Source organism: Sander lucioperca, chromosome 7, assembly GCF_008315115.2.
Source record: "Sander lucioperca isolate FBNREF2018 chromosome 7, SLUC_FBN_1.2, whole genome shotgun sequence".
NCBI classification, from domain to species: domain Eukaryota; kingdom Metazoa; phylum Chordata; class Actinopteri; order Perciformes; family Percidae; genus Sander; species Sander lucioperca.
The window spans coordinates 24,426,699-24,449,729 of NC_050179.1; the positions used below are offsets into that span (position 1 = coordinate 24,426,699).

Sequence of the window (23,031 nt, forward strand, 5' to 3'; positions counted from 1 at the left end):
AGCTAGATAGATATCACATCACACACAACATACATCATAAACAGGATGATAAAATAACAAATCCACATGAATACACATGAATAATATGGACAATAAAAGAAAAGATACTAAATAAAAAAATCCACATTAATGTACTAAGGATCATCCCTTAGTACATTCATGTGGATTATTATTATTAAGCATGAGACGCTTGCAGTGACAGGGCAGGGACTGACCCTGTGATTCAGTAGGCTATGCATGGTTAGGTGCAGTGGTGTAATGTAATGTACTGTAGTGGGTATACTGCACTGTATATATATATATTGGCCAGAATCTGCCTTTTGGGGGGGGATGTCCTCCCCCATGGAAGTTTTGAGCATCACCGACTTCATTTCCTGTATTCGGATACACTTTTATGCACCAATTTACGGTGGATATACCTTTATTTAGCCTATGCGAAGAAGAAACCCACAGATGATCAATTCAAAATATATCAAAAATATAATGGAAAGTATGTTGTTGCGTGGCATTTTAAAGTGGGTATATGGAAATCCTGGAATTTTCTTAGTGGGTATACTGAGTATACCTGCGTATCACGTAGACTACACCACTGGTTAGGTGCTCTCTGAGAGTATGTGCCATGGTGGTAGTGCAAATAAGTCCAATAGTGCAAGGATAAAGTCTAGAGACCAGCATTAAATATGGACAATATAAGAGAATAGTATCGAGTTGAATAAAGAAAACAGCAACGTGGTTAAACCTACCTAGGCTATTTTATACAGTCTATGGGTTAAACCAGTAACCACATTTTAATCGCTTCCTGTTCAGTTTTTGCCGTTTTGATTTGTGGTTTACACTTTGCAGGAAATGAGATCACTGCCTAGACGGCCACCCCCACCCCCACAACCCCAAATTTCACTGGAATAGTTTTTTTTACGATGATTTCATGTGACAAATAGTTTGATGAAATGGTCAATAAAAACTATACAAAACACCACTACACAAAATATGCTGAAACAGGTCATTTATTCACAAAAGACAGGGACACATCAGTGACAAAATCGAGTTTAAGGACATTAATACACTCACACACATTTAAGTCCAGCATGCACTTTTCTCCCCATTTACCACAAACACACACACACACACACACACACACACACACACACACACAGGTTTGTAGCATCTTTGTGGGGACCCGTCATTGACATAATGCATTCCCTAGCCCCTTACCCTAACCTTAACCATCACAACTAAATGCTTAACCTTAACCCTTACCCTCACCCTAACCATAACCTAATTCTAACCCTAATCCTAAAACCAAGTCTTAACCCTCAAACAGCCCTTTAAACTTGTGGGGTCCAGCATTTTGGCCCCACAAAGCTGTCGGGACCCTACAAGTATACTGGACTCCCGGTTTTTGGACCCCACGAATATAGTTAAACAAGCGCACACACACACACACACACTCTCTCTCTCTCTCTCTCTCTCTCTCTCTCTCTCTTCTACAGAGGGGAGGGGGTCTGTGAGTCCAGGGGGTCTGAGACACACTAGTGAGTCAGCAGGCTAACAAAAGGTCTGAGTGTGCGGAAGAATACACACACACACACACACACACACACACACACACACACACACACACACAAAGGAAAAACAACATTGACAATCTTTTCTACAGACTGTCTGGCAGTATGGTTAGCTGGTTTATAAGCCTGTTTTCTGAGGCTGTATCGATAATCAAACCATCTATGCAAAAAGAATAAATCTTACATTATTACTGAGTCCTAAACACATTCACAGCACAAATTAAACATTTAGCATGATTAGAATGTATGTACATGTCATGACACTGCGAGGCAGTACAGTAATTTTACATTAACAGGAAAGTGTGACTCATCTAAATTTCAAAAAAACAAATATATTTACATTATACAAAAGAAACAAATGAAATTATGAACATAAAAACATTAACTGTAGTTGTGAAATATGTCAAGCAATGGTATTACGTAAATTTTTAAGTTAGTGATTATCTAACTTTGCTTAGAGATTTAGCATGTAAAATACAGTGTTGAGGTAATAAGAGGCTAGGTGATGTTGGAGCTCGCAAATGATGGTCAAAGACTGAAAATCTATATAGAACAATATGGGATGACTTTACATTGACCTGTCAACATTATTTGTAACATATGGATGATTATGTTGTTACAACCGTAAATATAGCTGCTTTACTTGGTCTGTGCTGTTGTTCAAACCAACTTGTTAAAACATCAGCAGCGCAAGCTACTAACACCAACACAACACAAAGGTAAATGACAAAAGATATAAGGCAAATTGTTCTTTTAAAGTGCTCATATTATGCTTATTTTCAGGTACATAATTGTATTTAGAGGTTATATCAGTATAGGTTTACATGGTTTAATTTTCAAAAAACACCATATTTTTGTTGTACTGCACATTGCTGCAGCTCCTCTTTTCACCCTGTGTGTTGAGCTCTCTGTTTTAGCTACAGAGTGAGACCTCTCACTTCTGTCCCATCTTTGTTGGGAGTTGCACATGCGCAGTAGCTAGGTAAAGACTACTAGCCAGTCAGAAGCAGAGTATGAGGGCGTGCCACGCTAGCAGCTAGGCGAGCATTAACATGTGTTACAAAGTGATGCACATTTGTCTCTGAAGTAAAGGCTGGACTACAATAGAGCTGTTTGGAGCAGTTTGTGAACAGGGTTTTCTGTTGGAGATGGTAAGTGCCTTTGGGGTGGACTTTGGGCTTTTTCACTTTGTAAACCTATAACGTGCACAGAAAGATATATAACACAATAAAGGAAAGGGAAAAAGCCAAAAAGCATAATATGAGCACTTTAAGTTTACAAAAAAATCTGTAAACAGTTAGCAGACAACAACAGCAAAAACATTTTTTTTTTAATGTTTTAGAAAGACAAGAAGTTCAGTTCTGTGGAAACCACTGATCGAAGTTCACTGTTATGGCTTACCTACGCCATCCCACACAGAATCCACCCATCGCCATAGCTACATTGAATTCGGTAGTGTAAACTCAGTGTAGATGATGAAAATGTGCTTGAATTCTGAAGCGGTAACCAGGCGAGGAATGGCTTGCTCCTATATTACTGAGATTAATAAAGATGAACACAGTGTGTGGAGGTTGAAAGAAGACTGCAAAGCAATAGGTGAACAAAAGAGGAGGATCTGGGGCCGTTTTACAGAAACTTCAGATTCTGTCTTAACTGTTTGATAACCGTGGTAGGGTTAGGACCAGATTTAGGAAAGTCATTACAGATGAACAGTTTATAAATAAATGTTCTTATCCTAACTTAAGATAGGAAGTTTATTAAACAAGCATCCTTCCAAAAATCTTAAAGGGAAAATATACATTAAGCTTAATTTACCTTAAATGAACAGCTTCGGAGTCATTGGAATGGTGACTTTTTTCGGGTTGAATGGTGGTCGTCTTGCTTCCCCCTAGCGCCCGTGAGCTAAAAAAGTCGCCGGCCTCAGCATCAGGAAATATTGCGTGATATCAGGTCTCGCGATGCAACAAATTGCTTCATGGCTCTGCACACATACGCCCATTCAGGAACCGGCTAACAAGGTAGCGACAGAGTTTTTCACGCTATCGTCATGGCTGAGCCGGCAAAAAAGAAGCAGAAAGCTAGGAAAGCATTGTCGGAGGAACAGAGGAAGAGGAAACGGCAGACTGACCGAGTCAGGAGTCAGACACGAGTAAACATCGGAGCTGCCAAATATCTATTCCGAAGCTGTAGGGGGAGCTCTATAGAGAAACCTGCGAGCAAAAAGTGAGAAAACAGCGAAGAAATGGCCAAAACTGCATAGCGCCCCTTTAAATAACCTCTCTTAACTTTACGATAACGTTGAGCTGTCATAACTTTCATGTTTTCACCAGGTAGTGGTCGCTAACTGGTTTTATCCATACGGCTGCTCTTTTATTGCTTTTACACAAACAACAAAATGTCAGCAGGCAGAACTTATTCACTGAGAGGCTTATGGCAGGCCCTAACGATGTGTTGCGGTTTAGGCTTCCCTGGGCCATGATTCTGCAGTTAGCCGAGCAACTGCGACCAGCTTTTGAAAAGGCCAACCCGGCGACATAGGGCTCTCCCGGTTGTAGTACAACTGACAAATGTCCATTGTTGTTTTCGCTGTTTCAATGTACTGTATGTTTCAATGTAAAAAACAACAAAGTTACAAAGTTGTTAAAGTTATAGTGCGTAGTTTCTGCCGCCCCCATAAGGAATTCTAAGTAATGACAACAAAACTGTCGGCGCGTCCACATGATACAAGACTTCCGTGATCACGCACTGCCCCCACCCCACCTCTCCTCCACGCAGTTGCTAGTAGCCAAGGAGGACACGGAGGATTAAAAAAACATGACGAGTTCAGAAGAGGTCATTATCTTCGCTCGAGTTTCTGCGCGCGAAAGTCACCGGACGCCACAATCTTCTGAACATAGCCAGACTGAGAAATATAGAGAAAGTTTTGTGGAGCTGATAGCCTTAATTAGCTTTGTAGCAACTCATTTGGCAATGGCCTTGAATGTAACACACTAAAGCTTTAAGCTCAGCAAGATGAGAAAAGTAGCTTTGGTTGCTCGGAAACAGACACAAGAGTTGATAACTGATGTTGGATTGTGTATATAGGATTTCCTAGTCTCGCATTGCCAGACCTTCCTCCACAGCGCTGCAGAGGAGGGTCTGGCGAGTCCACACAGCATTCTGGGATGGGAGAAAAACGTGCTTTGTTTTATTAGCATTTCTTTACACCAATCACAATCGTTGGGCGGACGCTAAGCGCTGCACGAAGCAACGGCGCCTCTGCAAAATCGCCTCAGGAAGGAACTTGTTTTGGTGGAACGTGTACATTCAAAGGTTGTTTTAGTTGTGCAACAGAAAACTCAGATTGGACAGATAGTCTAGCTAGCTGTCTGGATTTACCCTGCAGAGATCTGAGGAGCAGTTAACCATAGTCCTCAGAAATCCACCGGAGTTGCCAACACAAAGAAAGCGGAAGGTGACGGACATCCAGCCGAAATTAAAGATATCTGGTGGAATTTCTGGCGGCACCTGAACAATCCCGGAAATTGAACGTCGTTGATATAGACTAAGGATTTCCTAACCTGAGATCAGATAGGATGAAGTAAGATAAGAAAGGACTCCTAAAGTTAGTAAGGATATGCTTCTGTTATATCAAATTGGGAAAAATCCTATCTAAGACTCTTCTTATTTCAAGAGTTACGATAGGAAGTTTCTGAAATATGACCCCTGAAGATTGGAGTGACACAAGTTCTGATGTAAAACACAGCTCATCCTAACAGCTAATGTTATGTCATTGATATTTGACACAAAAGTGGGCTACAAGGCTGTAACGTACGTGCAAAATGGGTGAGTCATACAGTAGGTCAGAGCAGAATACAGTCCTACCTTGATATTTTTGCAATGAAGCTATCCCAACTCCCACTAGCAGATTGGGCTGACATTAAGACATGACAGTTTTGTACATGTTCATTTACAACCCCTTCTCTCTGTAATTCCACCATTCTGTTCCAGTTCTCACTTTTTTATGATCTGGTCCTTCCCTTGTCCTTGAAATAATTATCACAACTTCTTTTCCTCCCTCTTTCCACCCTCGTTCCCTTCAACCTCATTAACACCCTCCTCTCTTTGGTCCAAGGCGAGCATTTCTCCTGCGTCACTGTCTCCTGCGTCACTGTCTCCTGCGTCACTGTGGCCCTGTGATACAGACTGAGGCATCACAAAGTTGTCATTGTTGTTGTTGTTGTTGTTACGGCAACGGGAAGCAGAGCGAAACGTTGCAGGGCTGCCAGAGATGGATGACGGTGTGTCCACGTCTCTGTCAGGGCCGCTGGAGGTGGGAGATGGAGGAGGCAGGGTGGAGGAGATGGAGGGCTGGAAGAGAAGATATTAACCTACTATATATAGTAGTTCACCCTCTCTCTAGTCACTGTCACATGTGCATATGTTTATTCTTTGGTTTGTTGTTTAGGTGTATGTTTACCTGTAATGAGACACTGGATTTGCTGGTCTTCTCTTTGACTTTAGCCAGAGCTCCTTTAAGTCCAGAGGATTTCTCAGTCATCTCCAGGGCTGCTCTCAGCAGTTTGGGGGTTTCAGGCCTAACACGGGCTGCCGGGACTTTAGGGGGATCCTTAGCCTCTTCTTTGGGCTCAGGTTTCTTTCCCTTGGTAAGCATCTTCCTGTGATTGGGACAGTATATGACTTTGGTAATAATTACATATATGCAGACAAAGCAACAATGCTATTGTATGAGTCCATTTTCGATTTGGTGGCCCCACTACATCTGTACTGTTGGATATACATACATCCAGGACCAACACATTCTCACTCCCAACTCGTAAAATTGGACCAGGACCCCTTGGCGTCATTTTTCAACATGCAGGGTAAACCCCTTGGTTATGGATAGGAAAAGATCATGGGTGGGGTTAAAAGATGTATGTTTAAGTAACACATGGGACACTAACCCTAGTCTCATCGGTAAAAAATGTCCTATGTTGTTTGACCCATCCATCACCCCAACCTGTCTCCTTTCAGTTTCAGTCTTTAAAGTCAGGGTTGGTAATGTTGAAAAGCTAGCAAGATTTGAAAGTAGCATCTCCTCGGGGCTCCGTCTAACCCCTCCCCCTGCCCTCAGGGCTCCGACCCATACACAGACATGCACGGGCACCGCTGCGTAGCTGCTTCAGAGCAGTGCGAAGAAAGGGCCGCAATTTTACTTCATGTCTAATTCACCGGTAAGAAAACACCTAATATTATCATACCGAATGTTTAAAACAAACATGAGTCCTGTTACCAATGCAGCGACAAAGTGCAATGAGGTCAGGCTCGTACACAGGAGGGGTAGAGTACACGCAGCTGGGCAAGGAGGCATTTTAATTGGTTCTTTTCAAGCGAACCGCGAGGCAGTGATTGGTGGATGTTTTTACAGGATTACAGCAGCTACAGGTGACGAATCTTCTTCGCTCTTTTTTCAGAGCCCATAAGTTATTTAAGACCATTTCATTCTTTTCATCCCTCTAAGTATATATATATATATATATATATATATATATATATATATTTTTTTTCTATTTTTTTTTTCAGTAGTTGTTCTGTTGCTATCTTTTTTTTAAAATCGTATTTATTATTTCTAGTATATTTCTTCAGTATGTGATGAGTTGCGAGTGAGAACGGCTTGACAGGACAGATACAAAGCCCAGGACAGTGATGGGTAGAGTAATTATTGTGGTTTCACAATAATGATATTTGCTAATGTGTAGTGCCATAGATGTTTAACCTGGCCTTTTTGCGGAGCAGTTTCTTGGACTCGGGGTAGTGGACCAGGATCTCATTGAGGTCTTTCTTGTCCAGTATGAAGAGATTGGCAAATCCATGGGCGATGACATTTGCTGTGCGCCTGTTACCCCCACCTACTGCAAGCAAACTGCCAATCAGAAAAATGATGGTTAAATAAAGACATTTTCCACTACGTTTGATAGTTTAGTTTCTGGAAAGCAGAGGTTAGTTAGACATGCAATAGGTTTTGGATTTCATGCAAAAGATTTAGAACCAAACCTTGAAGTGTGAATATCACAATTTTCCTGTTCTAAGATATATTTGTCAGAGATGGCAGCTTAGATAGGTAAGAAATCCTGTTCCATTGAACGAAATATGCTGGCATTTTTAAAGATTTTTAGTTTTCACTCAACACCACCTGTAAAAAATCACTTTACCTGATCTCTCCGAAGACTGACCCTGCTCTGAGAGTGACGAACACTGTCTTCCCATCCGGTCCTCCAACCACCCGCACCTCCCCCGCCTTTATGATGTACATCTCCCGACCCACCTCGCCCTGCGCAAGAAAAAAGAGAGACGCAGAGGCAAATGATAGGAAGGAGAGAGCCATACAAATGGCAAAAAAAATGAAAAAGCGTTGCCACATACAGTTGTCTTCTACAAACAGAACACAGGAAAGTTTGCCTTTTACCTTTTTGCAGACATAATCACCAGGCAGGTAGACAACAGAGCGTAGGCTTTTCAGCATGTCAAAGATCATCTGTCTGTCACAACCCTGTCAAGAGGGAGGACAAAAAAAAGAGAAAACAGTGGTCTCTTGTTGAGCTCTATATGGCGAGTGCACTTACAACAACGCACAACACAACTGGGTGAAAAGGCTGTTTTCATTCAGATGGGATACTCATTGATCAATGTCTGACTTCCTGCACTGTAGGTTTTAGAATACTATTCTCTATTAAAGGGATGGTTTGGATTTGTTGAAGTGGGGTTGTATGAGGTACTTATCCATAGTCAGTGTATTACCTACTGTAGATGATGGTCGGCACACCCACAGTTTGGAGAAACATGCAGGAGTACCGGCGCGGAAGCTAAGTAGTGTACTGCTGTGGACAGGGGCAGCAGAAAAGCGTACTTTAGACACCTAAAAAAAGGCCCACCTAACAAAATTCGGTTTTCCGTTCAGTTTAAATCTACGCTAAATTTAGAATATTTTGACCGTTTAACCTTGCGGTGAGACAGCCCTTTCCAATTGGGAACTGAAGTCATTATCTATGCTCTCTTTAGATACACCGGACTCCTTTGACAAAAACGGTCATTTTACCTCTCAGAACACGGAAGTTGCTGGTCTACCGCTGCCGTGATCGGAAAGTTTGTTTGTGTTATTGTGTGACTTTGGTGAATCCAAATGTACCCTTTTAAAACACCAAAGTCACACAACAAACAAACTAACCGATCGAGGCAACGCTAGACCAGCAACTCCTGTGTTCTGCAAGGTATTAAAAACAGGTTTTTGTCAAAGGAGTCTGGTGGCTTTGAAGAGAGCAAAAATAGAGGCTTTAGTTCCCCAGTCAGAAAGGGCCGTCTGACAGCAAGGTTAAACAGTGAAAATATTACAGTAGTATAATATAGCTTATTCTTAAACTCACATTGATTTTTTTTAGGTGGCTAAAATATGTTTAACTGCTCCCGTCCACAGCAGTACATTGCTTAGCTTCCGTGTATGTCCTCCTGTCTGCTTCTCCACACTGGGGGTGTGCTGACCACCATCTACTACATATGGATAAAGTGCCTCATACACTCCACTCCAAAAAATCTGAACTATCCCTTTAGGTATTGAAGTGGGAATTATGTCTAAAATACAGGCCCAAAATAAGGCCATCGGACATAATGTTTACCAAAACACAAAGATCAATCTGAGACAAAGAGTTCAGTTAAGCAGTTTACTGAGTCCAGCATAAGAGGTTACAACACAGCTGTGGGTTCCTAGACAGAGACTAAGTTTCCCTAGCAATCAGACATCAAGTCAGAGCTGGTCCACCAAGTTGTCCTCCGAATTATGAGCTCTGATCTGTTCTCTCCCTCAAGCTTTTATCCATTCCTCATAGGGGGGTTGTTTTCTTGTTTCTAGACAGAAACTGATATCTTCACAGACACACATGCCACGGTCGGGGCCTCGTGTGGTGCAACTTCCTCTTCCGTTCTCGCAACCTTCAAACAATGCACCTCTATGCCATAAAAGTCTAAACTATTTGTATGACTTAAGCTTAACTTTCTGTGCATCAGAGGTCACCCGAAGTACTTTAACCACTTCCTCAATGACTAACACAGCTCTTTTGCAATGAGCACACACACACATTTTGTTAATAAAATATTTCTACAGTATACTGTGCTATTTTCTTTCATGTGTTTTTAGGAATTTCTACCTGAAAAAGTGGGACTTTGCTGACAATGGAGTAGTTAACGTCTACTGCAATGTCCAGGCGCATTTTATCTGGCAACTGAGTCAGCAGCTCTTGCTCATCTGAAATGCAGACAATGAGAGGTAAAGTAGGACTGTAAGATCAGATGAAAAAGATACATATGAATGAGCACAGATAATGCTCTCCTTACCCAGCATGCCCTGTGATTGCCAGGTGTAGTTGTACCAGGTTTTGACACGGTTCTGCACGTCTTTAGGGATGCGATAAGAGGACATGTATTTGATAGTGTTGTCCACACATGTACGGTAGTAGGTCTGACCTGCTGTGGCTGCGCCAACCACATCACGCATCTGAGAGACAAAACATGTTTACCAATTTAAGATGATCTTTGCACAAAGAGATTTACGACATATAAATGTCTTTGCAGCATGAAGTGCATAATAAGAACTATAGATTACAAACTAGAGCTTTAATGTTAAATATATGTGGAAGGCAAAAACATCTCCATTATATTTATGTATCTACCTGTCCAATCATGATAGAGAAGGCAAAGACTCCAACAAAGTAGTTGATGAGTTGGAAGATCATTTCGGGCAGGCTGGTGGGATCTGGCAGACCACCAATGGTGATCAGGGTTTTCACCGCAAAGTAGAAACAGCGAATGTAACTGAGTAGAGACAAAGACAGGAGGCATTAGAAAAAGGCAGAACAAGAACATGGCTTCAACTGATAATGGTAGGTTTTAAAATGAATGAGATGTAAAATAAAAGTCAAAAGATGCTACCAGAATAGACCAGGGGAGAATTACTGTAGACGGTTTGTGTGAATATCACAAAGCAGAGTCTGCTTTTTTTTATTTATGTGAGTTGACATCTTCTTCATTGTTGCTCACTTTGCTCCCTTTGGGTCTGGAATTTCTGTTTTATCTCAACAGCTGTGCACCAGTCAATCACCTTTAAACACCCCGTCCTAATCTTCAAGACTAAAAAAAAAAAGCAGTTGTGTGTGTGGTTTGCGTGTATGTGTTTATCCCACCAACCTGTTGCCCTTTCCATTGTACACCCACTTGGTGGATCCTATTCCTATCATGTCAGAGCCCCAGTAGTATAGACAGGCATTACAGTGGAGACAGTAAAGAAGATAGGTGGTGGTGCGGATCACCCTGAGAGACAGAGAGTGTGAGGAAGCAACACATTTAAAACCAGTTATTTGTCCATCTGTGTTTATCTTAAAGCTCCCATGGCATGAAAATGTCACTTTATGAGTTTTTTTAACATTAATATGAGTTCCCCCAGCCTGCCTATGGTCCCCCAGTGGCTAGAAATGGCGATGGGTGTAAAACAAGCCCTGGGTATCCTGCTCTGCCTTTGAGAAAATGAAAGCTCAGATGGGCCAATCTGGAATCTTCCCTTTATGACGTCATAAGGGGAAAAGTTGTCTCCCCTTTCTTTGCTTTGCCCGCCCAGAGAATTTGGCCCACCCATGAGAAAGAGAGAGACATCATGGCTTGCAAACAAGCAAGCATGGCAGTTGGTCAAGGCCACACCCCCACCCTCCACCTTGCCCCCCCTCTCTCCTCCTCAACAGCATTTAAAGCTACAGACACAGAAATAGCACATACTAAGGAAAGCTCATTGTGGGACTGGCTCTAGTGGCTGTAATTCTGCACCAAGGCTGAATTTCGGGAAAGACACTTCAGATACAGTATTAGGGGACCACTAAGGTCTATATAAAAGCATCCAAAAAGCAGCATGTCATAGGACCTTTAAGGAAGCAAGACAAAATGAGAAAAAGGAGATACAGAGATAGAACAGAGAGGATTCAGTACAGGACAGTTGGCAGTACGGTACGATACCAACGGGCTGCAGCTGACCTGTAGACGTAGGCTTTGGTCAAGATGGCCTCTAGACGCTCGTTGAACTCAAAGAAGGAGTTGATCTGAGGAGGCATTGATAGAAAAGAGTAAATTATTTAACCCTTGTGCCTCTGTTTAAAAAGCTGCTTCCTTCAAGGTCGAAAATGTCCACGCAAAAAACTGCCATAAAATGATATATTAATATTATTTGAACCAGCATAAGTCCTGAGTAAACTACCAAATATTCATTTATTTTCACAATTGTAACCCTTTAAATGCCAATTTGTTTGAATAATGCCACTGTTGATTTTTTGTGGGGGGAAAAAAACACCAACATTTGGTGCATTTTAATATTTTCCATAATACAGCAGTAATAACCTGAGTGGAAACCAGGAACATTTCATGTATTTGCCACATAGGGCAAACATAAGAACATGGCTCAATTTGGTGGAAAATAGTAAAAACTAAAATTTTGAAGCCTCTAGACTGAAAGCCTGATAAAATAGTATGTATGGAATTATGCTGCAATGGCTGTGGGATCAATGGGTTTTATTACAGCTTATTACAGACTTATTATCGGAGCTGAGGTTGACATTCCACAAGTCGAAAAAATAATAATAATTAGAAGCCAAAAAAGTCCCTAGAGAAGGGTTAAAGAGTTTGGTATGAAAATTGGCTATCAAACATTTGAAAAAGTGATATCTGAATATCTGATTGCCTAAAATGCATTCATAGAGCATTGGAAATAAACTCCTTTGTATTGGTGTCACACTTACTGATACTATATTTGATATTGTCCATGTGAAGTTGTTGTGTGTCGTTAATTTTTGAGGAAGGGTTTTTAATCAGTTGTTGCCAGAATGCAGATACTGTAACGCAGGGGTCACCAACACGGTGCCCGCGGGCACCAGGTAGCCCCCAAGGACCACATGAGTAGCCCTCAGGCCTGTTCTAAAAATGAAAATTGATTATTGACATTATCTGTTTCCCACCTTGTTAAGTCATTGTTGATAATTATTGTGAGAAATCATTAACGTAATCAGTGTCTTCACATAGATGAGTATCATTAATCATTAATAATCATATATAACTAAAGGCAAACTGAGCAAATTTGTTATTTCAGAAGAGTGTATCAAACTGGTAGCCCTTTGTATGACTCAGTACCCATGAAGTAGCTCTCAGTTTCAAAAAGGTTGGTGACCCCTGCTGTAGCGGGTTTTAATGGGCTGTCAAAGGAAAATTGGTTGACTATACAGTAATGAACCTCACCTTCAGCAGCCTGGGTAAGCGAAGCAGAGGGTTGATGCCAGTTTTAAAATAGAAGAGCTCCAGGGGAACAATGCTGGCTACATCAAACTGAAAAACAGGAAGGTACCACCTCACTGACAGAATTCCTTCAATGATTGATTCAACGGTTACGTAATATGTGACGAAAAGCAGAACACACTCAAAAATCAGCTCAGCTGTAGTTACTTACTTTGAAGCGTTTGGTTTTCATGTAATTCTTTCTCATTTCTTTTCTGTCACACTGTAATAGAAAACAAAACAACTGCAGATATGAATAATGGTCCTGGTAGGTTGATAATTATTATGATATATTATTATTATTAACCGTCATTGTTTTTTACTTCAAAGAGTGAGCTACGTATTTGTAGAAATCATAATCTTAATAATATAAAGTATACTAATGTGATACATGTCACTTCAGCTGTTGATAACTACAGTAATTATTCCTTTTTTTTTGTTTACTGTGAAACAGTGAGTGTTTTCTGTGATTTTAGCAGCCTGTGTGCCCTGATTCCCACTATGAGATAATAATGATAATAATAATAATAACATATATTTATATAGAGCCTTTCACAAAACCCAAGGACACTTTACAGAATTAGTTGGGGAGCAAGAAAAAAGATCACTATTAATTGGATGAAGCCTAGCCCCCCTACAATAGCTCAGTGGATACAAAAAATCAAACAGGTCAGTACAATGGAAAACATGACTGCTATTTTACAGTTGAAAGTACCTTTGTTCGTGAGAAGATGGACCCCTGTCATTCTAGGCCTTGATTTAGAACACTAATTTTAACATACTGTGATCTGCAATGGTGTAGTTGCCCTGTTTCTAGGTAGTCAATATATGTGTTAAATGAAGTTCAACCACAAGGTGACCCCTTTTTTTTTTTCATTTTGGCCGATCTGACTTGCTGGGTCGGAGGGCGGGTAGTCGGACTCACTCCACCAATCTGATTGGTGGAGCGCTAACCCGGAAATAACGAGCGGGATGAGTGATGAACGCCTCTCAAAATCTCACAAAAAACTCTTTTAAACTGACCTTTGTCGATCTTAAAAGGCCTATTTCTTGCTTAAAATGTTTTCAGAAACAAGTTTCAGTGAACTATTTTAGTACAATATGAGATCGTATTTCGAACAAGCCGCTATCGGCTGGAGAAGCCAGACCCACGTGACACGTTGTCATTTCCATTTTTTGTATTACGTCTCGTGCAGGTGCAGAATGTACGCTTAAGACGGCGTCACTTCGGTGTGTTCCAAGGCACTTTTTTGGACCTCGGCTGATCAGTCCGACTGCCTTTTCTGCTGACGGTCAGCCGTCAGGTTGGTGTGTCGGGGGCTTTAAACCTCTCCTTGAGAGAATGTTTGTGTGTCTATGGATTTGTGTTGGTATTGTATTGCTAAAATTGCCTGCAATGTTTAATATGGGCAATTAAGTTACACAAAAAAAAGAATTAGTGGGGAAGCGCTCAGTTACATTAATGGCTGCCAGCGTCCCACTCACCACTACGTCCCCACCACGAATAAACTGCAGACGCGGCTGGAAGATGGTGATGTCCAGGATGTAAATGAGGTCACACAGGTAGTCAGTGAGCAGCCAGTAGTAAATATTGTCTGGAGTCTGGTAAGGGAAGGCCCAGCGCACCGGGATGAACCATGCATTCCAGTTCCACGCCAGAGTAACCAAAAACATCCACAGCACGTACATTAGGTCTGAGGAGAGAGACAAAGATGAGAGCATGAAGGGAGTGAGGGAGAGATGGAGAAATTGAGGGAAATTAGACAATGGGAGACTTGAAAAAGCTAAAAGAGAAAGAATGGTGATAGAAAATGCACTGGCACACAAAGTTCTGATGAATGTGGAAAAAAAGGGAAGAGAAAAGGGGTAAATGACAGATGATGAGGAGACAGGTGTCTCTATTGTGACAGGACAGTACAGTAGATTCACCTTTACCCAAACCTCACAATGCTTAAGCATTGCATTCTGGTCACAAAAAATAAAAAATATAAATATTTCTTGAGTGTTTCTGTAGTTGCCTTGAGGATGAACATTAAACAGCTTAATACATTTTAATCTATGTGTTTTTTATTATTAGTTTGATCAGAACTGTGGGGCAGAAAACGAAAAAGAGCCACAAGATAAGTCTCTGGGTGTTTTGTCATTCATTTCTGAGTTAAGTAAAGGAGATTCTACTGTACAGTACGGCGCTGTAGGTTGCAGCGCGTGGCGTATTCGGCTGGGCTCTCACTGGTGAAAGGGTCGATGCTGGCAGGGAAGCGGTAGTGCATACAAGCTTGTATCCACCGAGGATTTTTCACCTTGCTGCGGCGGCTAGACTGCTCCTCCTCTGCCCCACTCTCTGCTCCCCCCCCTCCTCTTCCGCCTCCTCCTGATGGACCTGCTCGTGCCTCCTTCTCTCCTTCGTCCACTGGCTGAGCTCCAGGAGCAGGCTGAGCAGCTAAACCCTGGGGAGGAGCTGAAGGGAGGGGGGGAGGGAAAGGGGCAAAAAGTCTTTGAGAGAGATTTCAGATAGGATGGAAAGAATAAGGGGTTACACTTTACTTGAGTGTATCTACATAAGAGTGACATGACACCGTCATGAACGTTTCATAAACATTACAAACAAGTCATTAACGTTTATGACATAACGCTTCTTTTAGTGTCATTCGGCTTTTGTCATAACAAGTTATGGTTATGGTTAGGGTTAGGGTTAGGGTTAGGCAGTGTTCATGACAGTGTTCATGTCACTCTTATGTAGATACCTTCAAGTAAAGTGTTACAAAAAACATGCAGCTGTGGCTTGCAACTATTCTGAATAAAACCAAAGGATGCAGCCAATGGCCAAGTGTGACTTTGCTCAAGATACAAAGGCGATATAATGTCAGCTTTTCCATCAATCAATAGATAATCTCTCTCAAGAAAAGATGACACAGTATCTACAATATTCAAGACCATTCAATCAAAATAGTAACAAAATACACAATAAACCACAAACCAAATAAACATATGTATAAATGACAACACCATAAGCCCATCATACACGTCTCTGCCCAGCACAAAGCTTCTTAGGAGCCCCCCAGAAAGCTCCGGTACTTCCCCACATTTTCTAGTATAGACATCCAACCTGGCAAACGTTTGTTTGACATTTTTTCAAATGTCGCCACCCTAGCATCCCACCAGCCCACTCCTGGACAGCCCACTCCCTTCATTCTTCCATCCTCTTAAAATAATCGGTCTGGCTATCATTAAACTACTCTGGACCTAGCTTCTTATGTGCTTATCCATCCCGCTAGAGTGCTCCAATTATTAAGTGCTCAAAGGTGTTAGCAGAATATTGCAGTGTGTGCCTGCAGCATGTGATGTAGGCTTCTGTTTGCCTGTGCGGGTGAAGGGTTTCTTTTTTTATGCGCCACAAATGAATTAATGTGCAGAAATATCTGTTATCTCCTGGCTCACAATACGAAAAACACAATTTAGAATATGTTTTCTTCCAGAGAAGTTACAGAAACAAGAAAAAAACGGCTGAGAATCATCACCTATTAATGGACACTTTGTACACTACAGCTAACTATTTGCTGACTGCCACAGACAGACCAGATCAGACTTAGGAACAACTAATGGGGAAAAATAGAAGTAGTACAAACATAATCTCCAGATTATCCAAACATTTCAACCAGCAAGGCAAATGTTTGGTCAACAAAGACCTTACTGGTCTTGGGTTGCTTCAATAAATAGGAGGTTGTAAAATTCTGTGTGCACACTTCCCTTTTTTCAACGGTACATTGCTGATTTTGTTCTGCATCAGTGCTCGATTTAAATCTCCACATCTTCTCTACTAAATGTGTACTAGTGTACTATAAATAATATGTAGCTGGAAACAGGCTTGACAAAATATTCTTCATTTAAGATTATCCTGAGTGTATGTTTTAAAAAATTCATTTATAATCCACCATTTGCTCTGACATTAAGAAAGGTTATTACTTAATTGTTTTAGTGTTTTAAAAAGAAAAAAAAGAGATTTTGTTACTTCAACTGTTATCTATGCTCTCTTCCAAGCCACCAGACTTAATTGACATAAACAGTAATTTTGCCTCGCAGAACAAGGGAGTTGCTGCTCTACCGCTGCTTTGATCGGTTTGTTTGTTTGTTAGTTCTTTTAACACTTTAAAACACGAAAGTCACACAATAACACAAATCCATAATGCTAGCCTGAAGTGCCTTGACAATTATTAGTTTGTTGTTCCTTGCACAATGTAGGCAACATTTAGTTTGGTGCTTTGTTAGATGCTAATACTTGTATGGATGCATAAAGTACAGAATCTGGTGTTAGCTAATTTATATCATTAGCCTTAATTACGAAAAAGAGGAATTCTGTAGCTTAGAAATACTGTAGAAGATGTTCAGCTGATTTAGCGTGATACCTTATTGTTGCATTTTACTTATTTGCAAATCAATGTTTGAACAGAGATTTCAGAAAGATGGTCTCTGTTATTGTTTGTTTCTGGTTTTGTATGTGCTTGGTATTACAGGCATGTATTATAACACTTTATTTGAATGAATGAATGACATTCTCACATTTTTAAGAGTAACAAATAAATAGTCACGGAACAATTGCCAAGACAAAAAGATAAAATACAAACTAAAGAACATATACACTTACCCAGATAACTTTCTACATATATGCATACAGTGTGTTTGCATATGTATGCATACACTTACCTACATATATACATACATACATACACACCTACATATACCCATAAGGGTCAGTACTTATATACAGTACATTGTCACCATAAGGTGAATAATATCCTAAATAATGATGATAACCATAATGATAAAAAAAATGATGTTCATCATTATCATCACCATTATCAACATTCTCACAGAATAATACTACTCAATGTCTATACTTTTCTAGTGTCATGTCTTTGAACCCTTTTTTAAATTTGAAGACATTCCTAATATGTTTTAATTCCTCTGGTAATGCGTTCCATAACTTCACGCCAACTTTACTTTACAAGTAATGTCTAACAGAAATGTGATTTACCCTCTAAAAGTATATCTGCTGTGCCGTCTACCTTTAAGGCATATGACCTGATGAAATATGCATAATAGACTGTACTAATTATTTTCATATATCTCTCTTGCAGAACCACACACCCTCATTTTCTATTGTTAATAAACAACCAAAAGGAACATGTACATTCAAACCGCTGCCCCCTGGTGACAACAATTGTTATAAAACACTCAAAATATACAGTCTTTCCATTTCACCAAAACACAAGGTTTTGTGCTGTATGTCCCTTGTAGCACTAAACCAGCTCAGTGTGTGTGTGTGTGTGTGTGTGTGTGTGGGCGTGTGCGTGGAAGAATGAAAAGGACAAAGACTCTAACTCACAGGGGATGATGCTGTCTTCATCTGAGCTGTCAAGGTCTACGAGTTTCTCCTTCGCCTTCTCCGTTCTTTCTTTAAACATCCTGACCAGCTCCTGAAGACGCTCGTTGACCACTGTACTGGTCTGACTGGCTGAAGATGCTGGACGTTCTTTCAGTCTTGGAAAACATCAAATTAGATGATGTAGATTTTCATTATTGTTAATGGCCGTATATATTCCTACATGTCAGCACTTAAATGAAAACTCCAAATTACAGTAAGTACTCACACTTTCTTTATCCTTTTATTAATTAGTATGTGTGTGTGTGTGTGTGTGTGTGTGTGTGTGTGTGTGTGTGTGGGCTTGTTTAACTATATTCGTGGTGTCCAAAAACCGGGAGTCCAGTATACTTGTGGGGTCCCGACAGCTTTGTGGGGCCAAAATGCTGGACCCCACAACTTTAAAGGGCTGTTTGAGGGTTAAGACTTGGTTTTAGGATTAGGGTTAGAATTAGGTTATGGTTAGGGTGATGGTAAGGGTTAAGGTTAGGCATTTAGTTGTGAAGGTTAAGGTTAGGGTAAGGGGCTAGGGAAATGCATTATGTCAATGACGGGTCCCCACAAAGAAGTGAAACAAACCTGTGTGTGTGTGTGTGTGTGTGTGTGTGTGTGTGTGTGTGTGTGTGTGTGTGTGTGTGTGTGTGTGTGCGCGCGCGTGCTCACTTGTCATCTGAGCTGTGCAGGCTGGACTGGCTGGGCCAGGCTCTGACAGGGATGCTTCCTTCATCGTCATCATCTTCTTCACTTTGAGAGTGAAGGGTCCTACTGTTTAAGTAGACGGCAACGTCATTGGTTCAACGTTGTGACTGCCGGGTTAGATTATTGTTTCTTTTTCTCAAACTAGAATCCACTGTGATGGGGCTTTACTGTACATCATGTTAAGCAGCATTTGTAAATAACAAGACAGAATCCAATCATTTACATATACACTGCTGAGTTTTTCCTTTCGTGCTCACTCTGTATTTATGATTGTGAGGAATGTAACTTAACGATCACTGAAAATAATGATTTACTGAGGAAATCAAAGCCTGGTCAATTCAAATGGGAAAATGCCATGAATTAATGAACGGTGATGGAGATTGGATGCTAAATGAGTCGACACAGTATTTAACAAGGGTTGATATCTTACATGTTTGTCCAGATAGTCCGCCGATTCCTTCCACTACTGTCATGGATGATCAGAGCAGGGTTTGAAGCGAGTGGTGTGTGTGTGTTCAAGAGAGAGAGAGAGAGAGAGAGAGAGAGAGAGAGAGGGTTTGTGTGTGTGTGTGTGTGTGTGTGTATGCGCCAGGAAAAGCATTATATTAATATAAGAAACAGTGAGGACAATCACCTACAGTACTATGCAGGTAGGTGACACAGTGATGAGCAAGTGGAAGATTGTGATGCATATGTTTATTGACTTTTGCTACGATATGGCGATATTCACACAGGAGCCAAAAGCGCAAAATCTGGGAAAGCCATGCAAAATCAAACAGAACATCACAACAACACAAACAAAGAATTTGGTTTCCACAATGATTCACGTGACAAACTGTGTTCTGCATAAACACTGCGTGTTTGCTGGTGTGGTTTGCGGCTCTTACTGTCGTTTATGTGCAGGAAAGATTTCTTAACCTTGGGACCAAATTGAAAGAAATTTCAGATTTTCCTAAGCAACAGGTAACGTGGTTTCTGCAGAACACAGACATACAGCAGACAGACATTAGAGGGCAGTAGATCCATTTCAAACAGCACTAAACTAAACAAAATGTGAAGAGTTTTAATCAAAAAATGATACATTTAATGATTCATTAAAACCATCAGTGATGATAAAATATAATCACTGACACTATTTGTATTTTATGAGCAAGTATTTTGTAATCTAGAATCTTCTAATTTTATTTTATTTATTTTTTTTGCCAGCTAACAATATTTCATTTGATCTGATTTTTGGATAAAAACACTCCACTTGCCAACAGAGAACGTACCCTAAAACATATCCTAGGGATGTTACTTTGCATTTCTTTTTTTGAATGAATAAAAGCTATGCATGTGTGTTGTTTCACATGGAGAAAAAGAATAATGAAATTACAAGCACTACAACTCAAACAATCCATGCAGTTTTCTTACTCTTTATCTCCTTTACTGTAGATAAGAAGCATGAGGGGAGAGAAAAAAAAAAAAAATTCCAAATATTGTAATGCACACCCTGATAAACTGGAGTTTTCCATATATACACTCAGCCTCTTAAAATCTTTTACAGTATGACATAAATTATCCACAACTGGCGTTTACGTATTACACATCATCTCTTGGTAAAACATTGGATGTGATTTGCTGTCCTAATAGCAGACAACATATACTACTAATGGTAGTATTCAGTGTTGGGTGTAACGCAACTACTTTCGGGTAAAAAGTAGTATAACGCACTACTACTGAAAATTTGGTAACGAAACGTAGTTCCTTTTTCAATTCGGCGCAACGTTACTTTTCCCAGGGACAGATTTGACAGCGACACTGCCTTCTCAGCTGCGCGCTCACAAGCGCCACACGGGACGTGACAGAGGTAGAAGAGTAATCATGGCAAGCGAGAAGCAGCCAAAGCTAACTTTTGAGAGCGTTTTAAGCTTCGTGGCTTTTTGTTGGACGGCGCTCTGAGCCAGGCAGACACAAAGCTGACAACCTCACAGATGGATGCGGTGGAGATGGCCTCATACATACACGCAGCGGACCGCTGTGGACTTGTGTCGGTTGCTCTGACACACAAGGATTTCCAGAAAAGAGGCTGCATGTGTCTACGACAATGCACGGACCATCGTGGCTGCGCGACCGGTACAAGTCGATACAGACATTACATAGTATACACCAACACAGTGTGATGCTGATGTGCATTCAACCCGCGCTGGACTCGTTCATAATGAATCAGCCGTCACTCTGTGAGTAGAGAATCAAGCCTGCAGTGGAGTTCAGACACTTCACTGATAAACCAGAGATTGGCTTTATGGTCAAATATAGTTTTTGTATAATTAATTTCAGTCTCTGCCAGAGACGCCTGCTTTTAAAAGTAACGTAAAAGTAACGAGTAAAGTAAAAAGTTACTTTCCATAGGGGTAACTAAGTAAAGTAACTGATTACTTTTTTAAGAAGTAACGAGCAAACGCTACTTTTTAAAAGTAACTTCCCCAACACTGGTAGTATTTCTCACCTTTGACGAGCTACGGAAGGGGTCACAGGGACAGTGAGAGTGGTAAGTTTGGGGTCCTGGGTGGTGAGAATTTGGGGGATATTGCTCTGTTCCTCCCCTCTTCCTCCTCTTCTTCCTCCTCCTCCTCCTGCCCCTCCCTTCTCACGCTCTGAGTCGACATCCTCTACATTGACAGCTGGACGAAGGCTGAGGCTAGAGCTCTCTGGAGATGATGAAAGACAAACGTTTTTTTTTTGTTAATAAATAAAAAGCATCACAAATAAAGTGAATGTGTATTTGGGACAAATAGGACTGTCATACAACATTGCCAGGGGCAAAGCAGGTCACAATTACAAGCAGAGGCAGGGTTCCCTGATAGCTGACGGGTCTAGTTTACTCATCTGGCAAGCCGTTCCGTCTGGCTAATCAAAAATCAAATCTTCATTTGTTACAGACTTTATCACAGCTACTGTATATGGAAATGGACGGCACCTATAGTATACATTTTGAGCTTTTCTTCTCCTCCTGAGTTCCTGAGTCGTGTTTTTCCGAGGCAAAATTATGGAATAGTTTGAGGATGTTGCATGTTTATCTCTTTTTTTCAAGCCCTTTTCCTTTCTTTGAAGCAAACTACTATCACTATCAACTGTGGTGCTTTATTCACAACCTGCCTGAGCTTATCTGAGAAATGACCTGTGCCTGGGTGATTAATTTTTTTTTTTTTAAATGACAGAACGAGTCAACACATAAACATACAAAACTCCACCACCACAACATGAAACCACTACAGTTTTGTTCCTGACAGAGTGCTCATTATCCTGAACACACTGTCAGTGCATTTGCCATGACATCTGAACTCAGTTGATCATTTACTGCTTGCAAATTTCTTTGTCCATGATTGTTTTTAAATAAAGTTTTGAGGCAATCAGCTGTTCTTTCAACTTTACATCTAGTTTATCCTGATGTCACATATTATGAGGCAACTGTTTACTCATTAGGACTGAGTTCAGGTATCTGCAAGGAATCTCATGGGATTGAACACAGTTAACTTTCCACTGCTGCAGATTCACCTGGGGGCCTTATTGCGGAAATGTCTGAGTCATCTTCAATGAAAAATGCCGGATTGGAGAGACCTGACAGCTGGTGGGACAGTGAGTTGGGCTGTTTTGATAGGGGGCTGAAAATTGGCGGCAGGCGTGGGTAGGATGGCACATTGGGCAGTTCGAGGGCGCTACCGTTGGGGGAGGATGGAGACGGGGAGCGGGACCGGAGCTGAGGGTGGTGAGGGGGAGGGAGAGGGGAGTGTCGGACGAGCCGGTTCAGTTCGACATCTTGCTGATTCTTGTCATGCTTTTGTTTTTGCTGCTGTTGTTGTTGTTGTTGTTGTTGTTGTTGTTGGAGTTGTTGTTTCTTAGGCATCTTGAGGCATAAGGCTGTTGAGGCGGTTCCGGATGTTGAGGAAGTACTGCTGCGTTTGGCTGGGAAACTGGTAGAGCTTCTGGGGGATGTTTGAAAAGCTCTGGGAAACGCTAGACAGACTGGGGCCG

General features: G+C 41.1%; 1 protein-coding gene across 3 annotated transcripts in view; it reads right to left on the reverse strand.

Moving 5' to 3' along the window:
• Positions 1–5,040: 5,040 nt before the first annotated feature.
• Positions 5,041–23,031, reverse strand: part of LOC116053016 (cyclic nucleotide-gated cation channel beta-1-like) — a 38,430-nt gene continuing 20,439 nt past the window's right edge. Inside the window, exons 18-37 of one of the 3 annotated variants that reach the window (XM_036003250.1) lie at positions 21,506–21,707; positions 20,431–20,445; positions 19,448–19,483; positions 18,982–19,083; positions 18,283–18,437; positions 15,130–15,357; positions 14,385–14,593; positions 13,072–13,122; positions 12,864–12,950; positions 11,613–11,677; positions 10,779–10,901; positions 10,265–10,406; positions 9,930–10,089; positions 9,743–9,840; positions 8,011–8,094; positions 7,757–7,875; positions 7,321–7,467; positions 6,025–6,223; positions 5,735–5,915; positions 5,041–5,704 (exon numbers count right to left, since the gene is read on the reverse strand). In XM_036003250.1, coding sequence (XP_035859143.1) covers positions 5,604–5,704; positions 5,735–5,915; positions 6,025–6,223; positions 7,321–7,467; positions 7,757–7,875; positions 8,011–8,094; positions 9,743–9,840; positions 9,930–10,089; positions 10,265–10,406; positions 10,779–10,901; positions 11,613–11,677; positions 12,864–12,950; positions 13,072–13,122; positions 14,385–14,593; positions 15,130–15,357; positions 18,283–18,437; positions 18,982–19,083; positions 19,448–19,483; positions 20,431–20,445; positions 21,506–21,707 — 2,504 coding nt within the window. In that variant the 3' untranslated portion in view covers positions 5,041–5,603. Of the gene's footprint in view, positions 5,916–6,024; positions 6,224–7,194; positions 7,220–7,291; positions 7,468–7,756; positions 7,876–8,010; positions 8,095–9,742; positions 9,841–9,929; positions 10,090–10,264; positions 10,407–10,778; positions 10,902–11,612; positions 11,678–12,863; positions 12,951–13,071; positions 13,123–14,384; positions 14,594–15,129; positions 15,358–18,282; positions 18,438–18,981; positions 19,084–19,447; positions 19,484–20,430; positions 20,446–21,505; positions 21,708–23,031 lie in introns of those variants that run through there. The other 2 variants (XM_036003249.1, XM_036003251.1) reach the window with 2 other exon arrangements.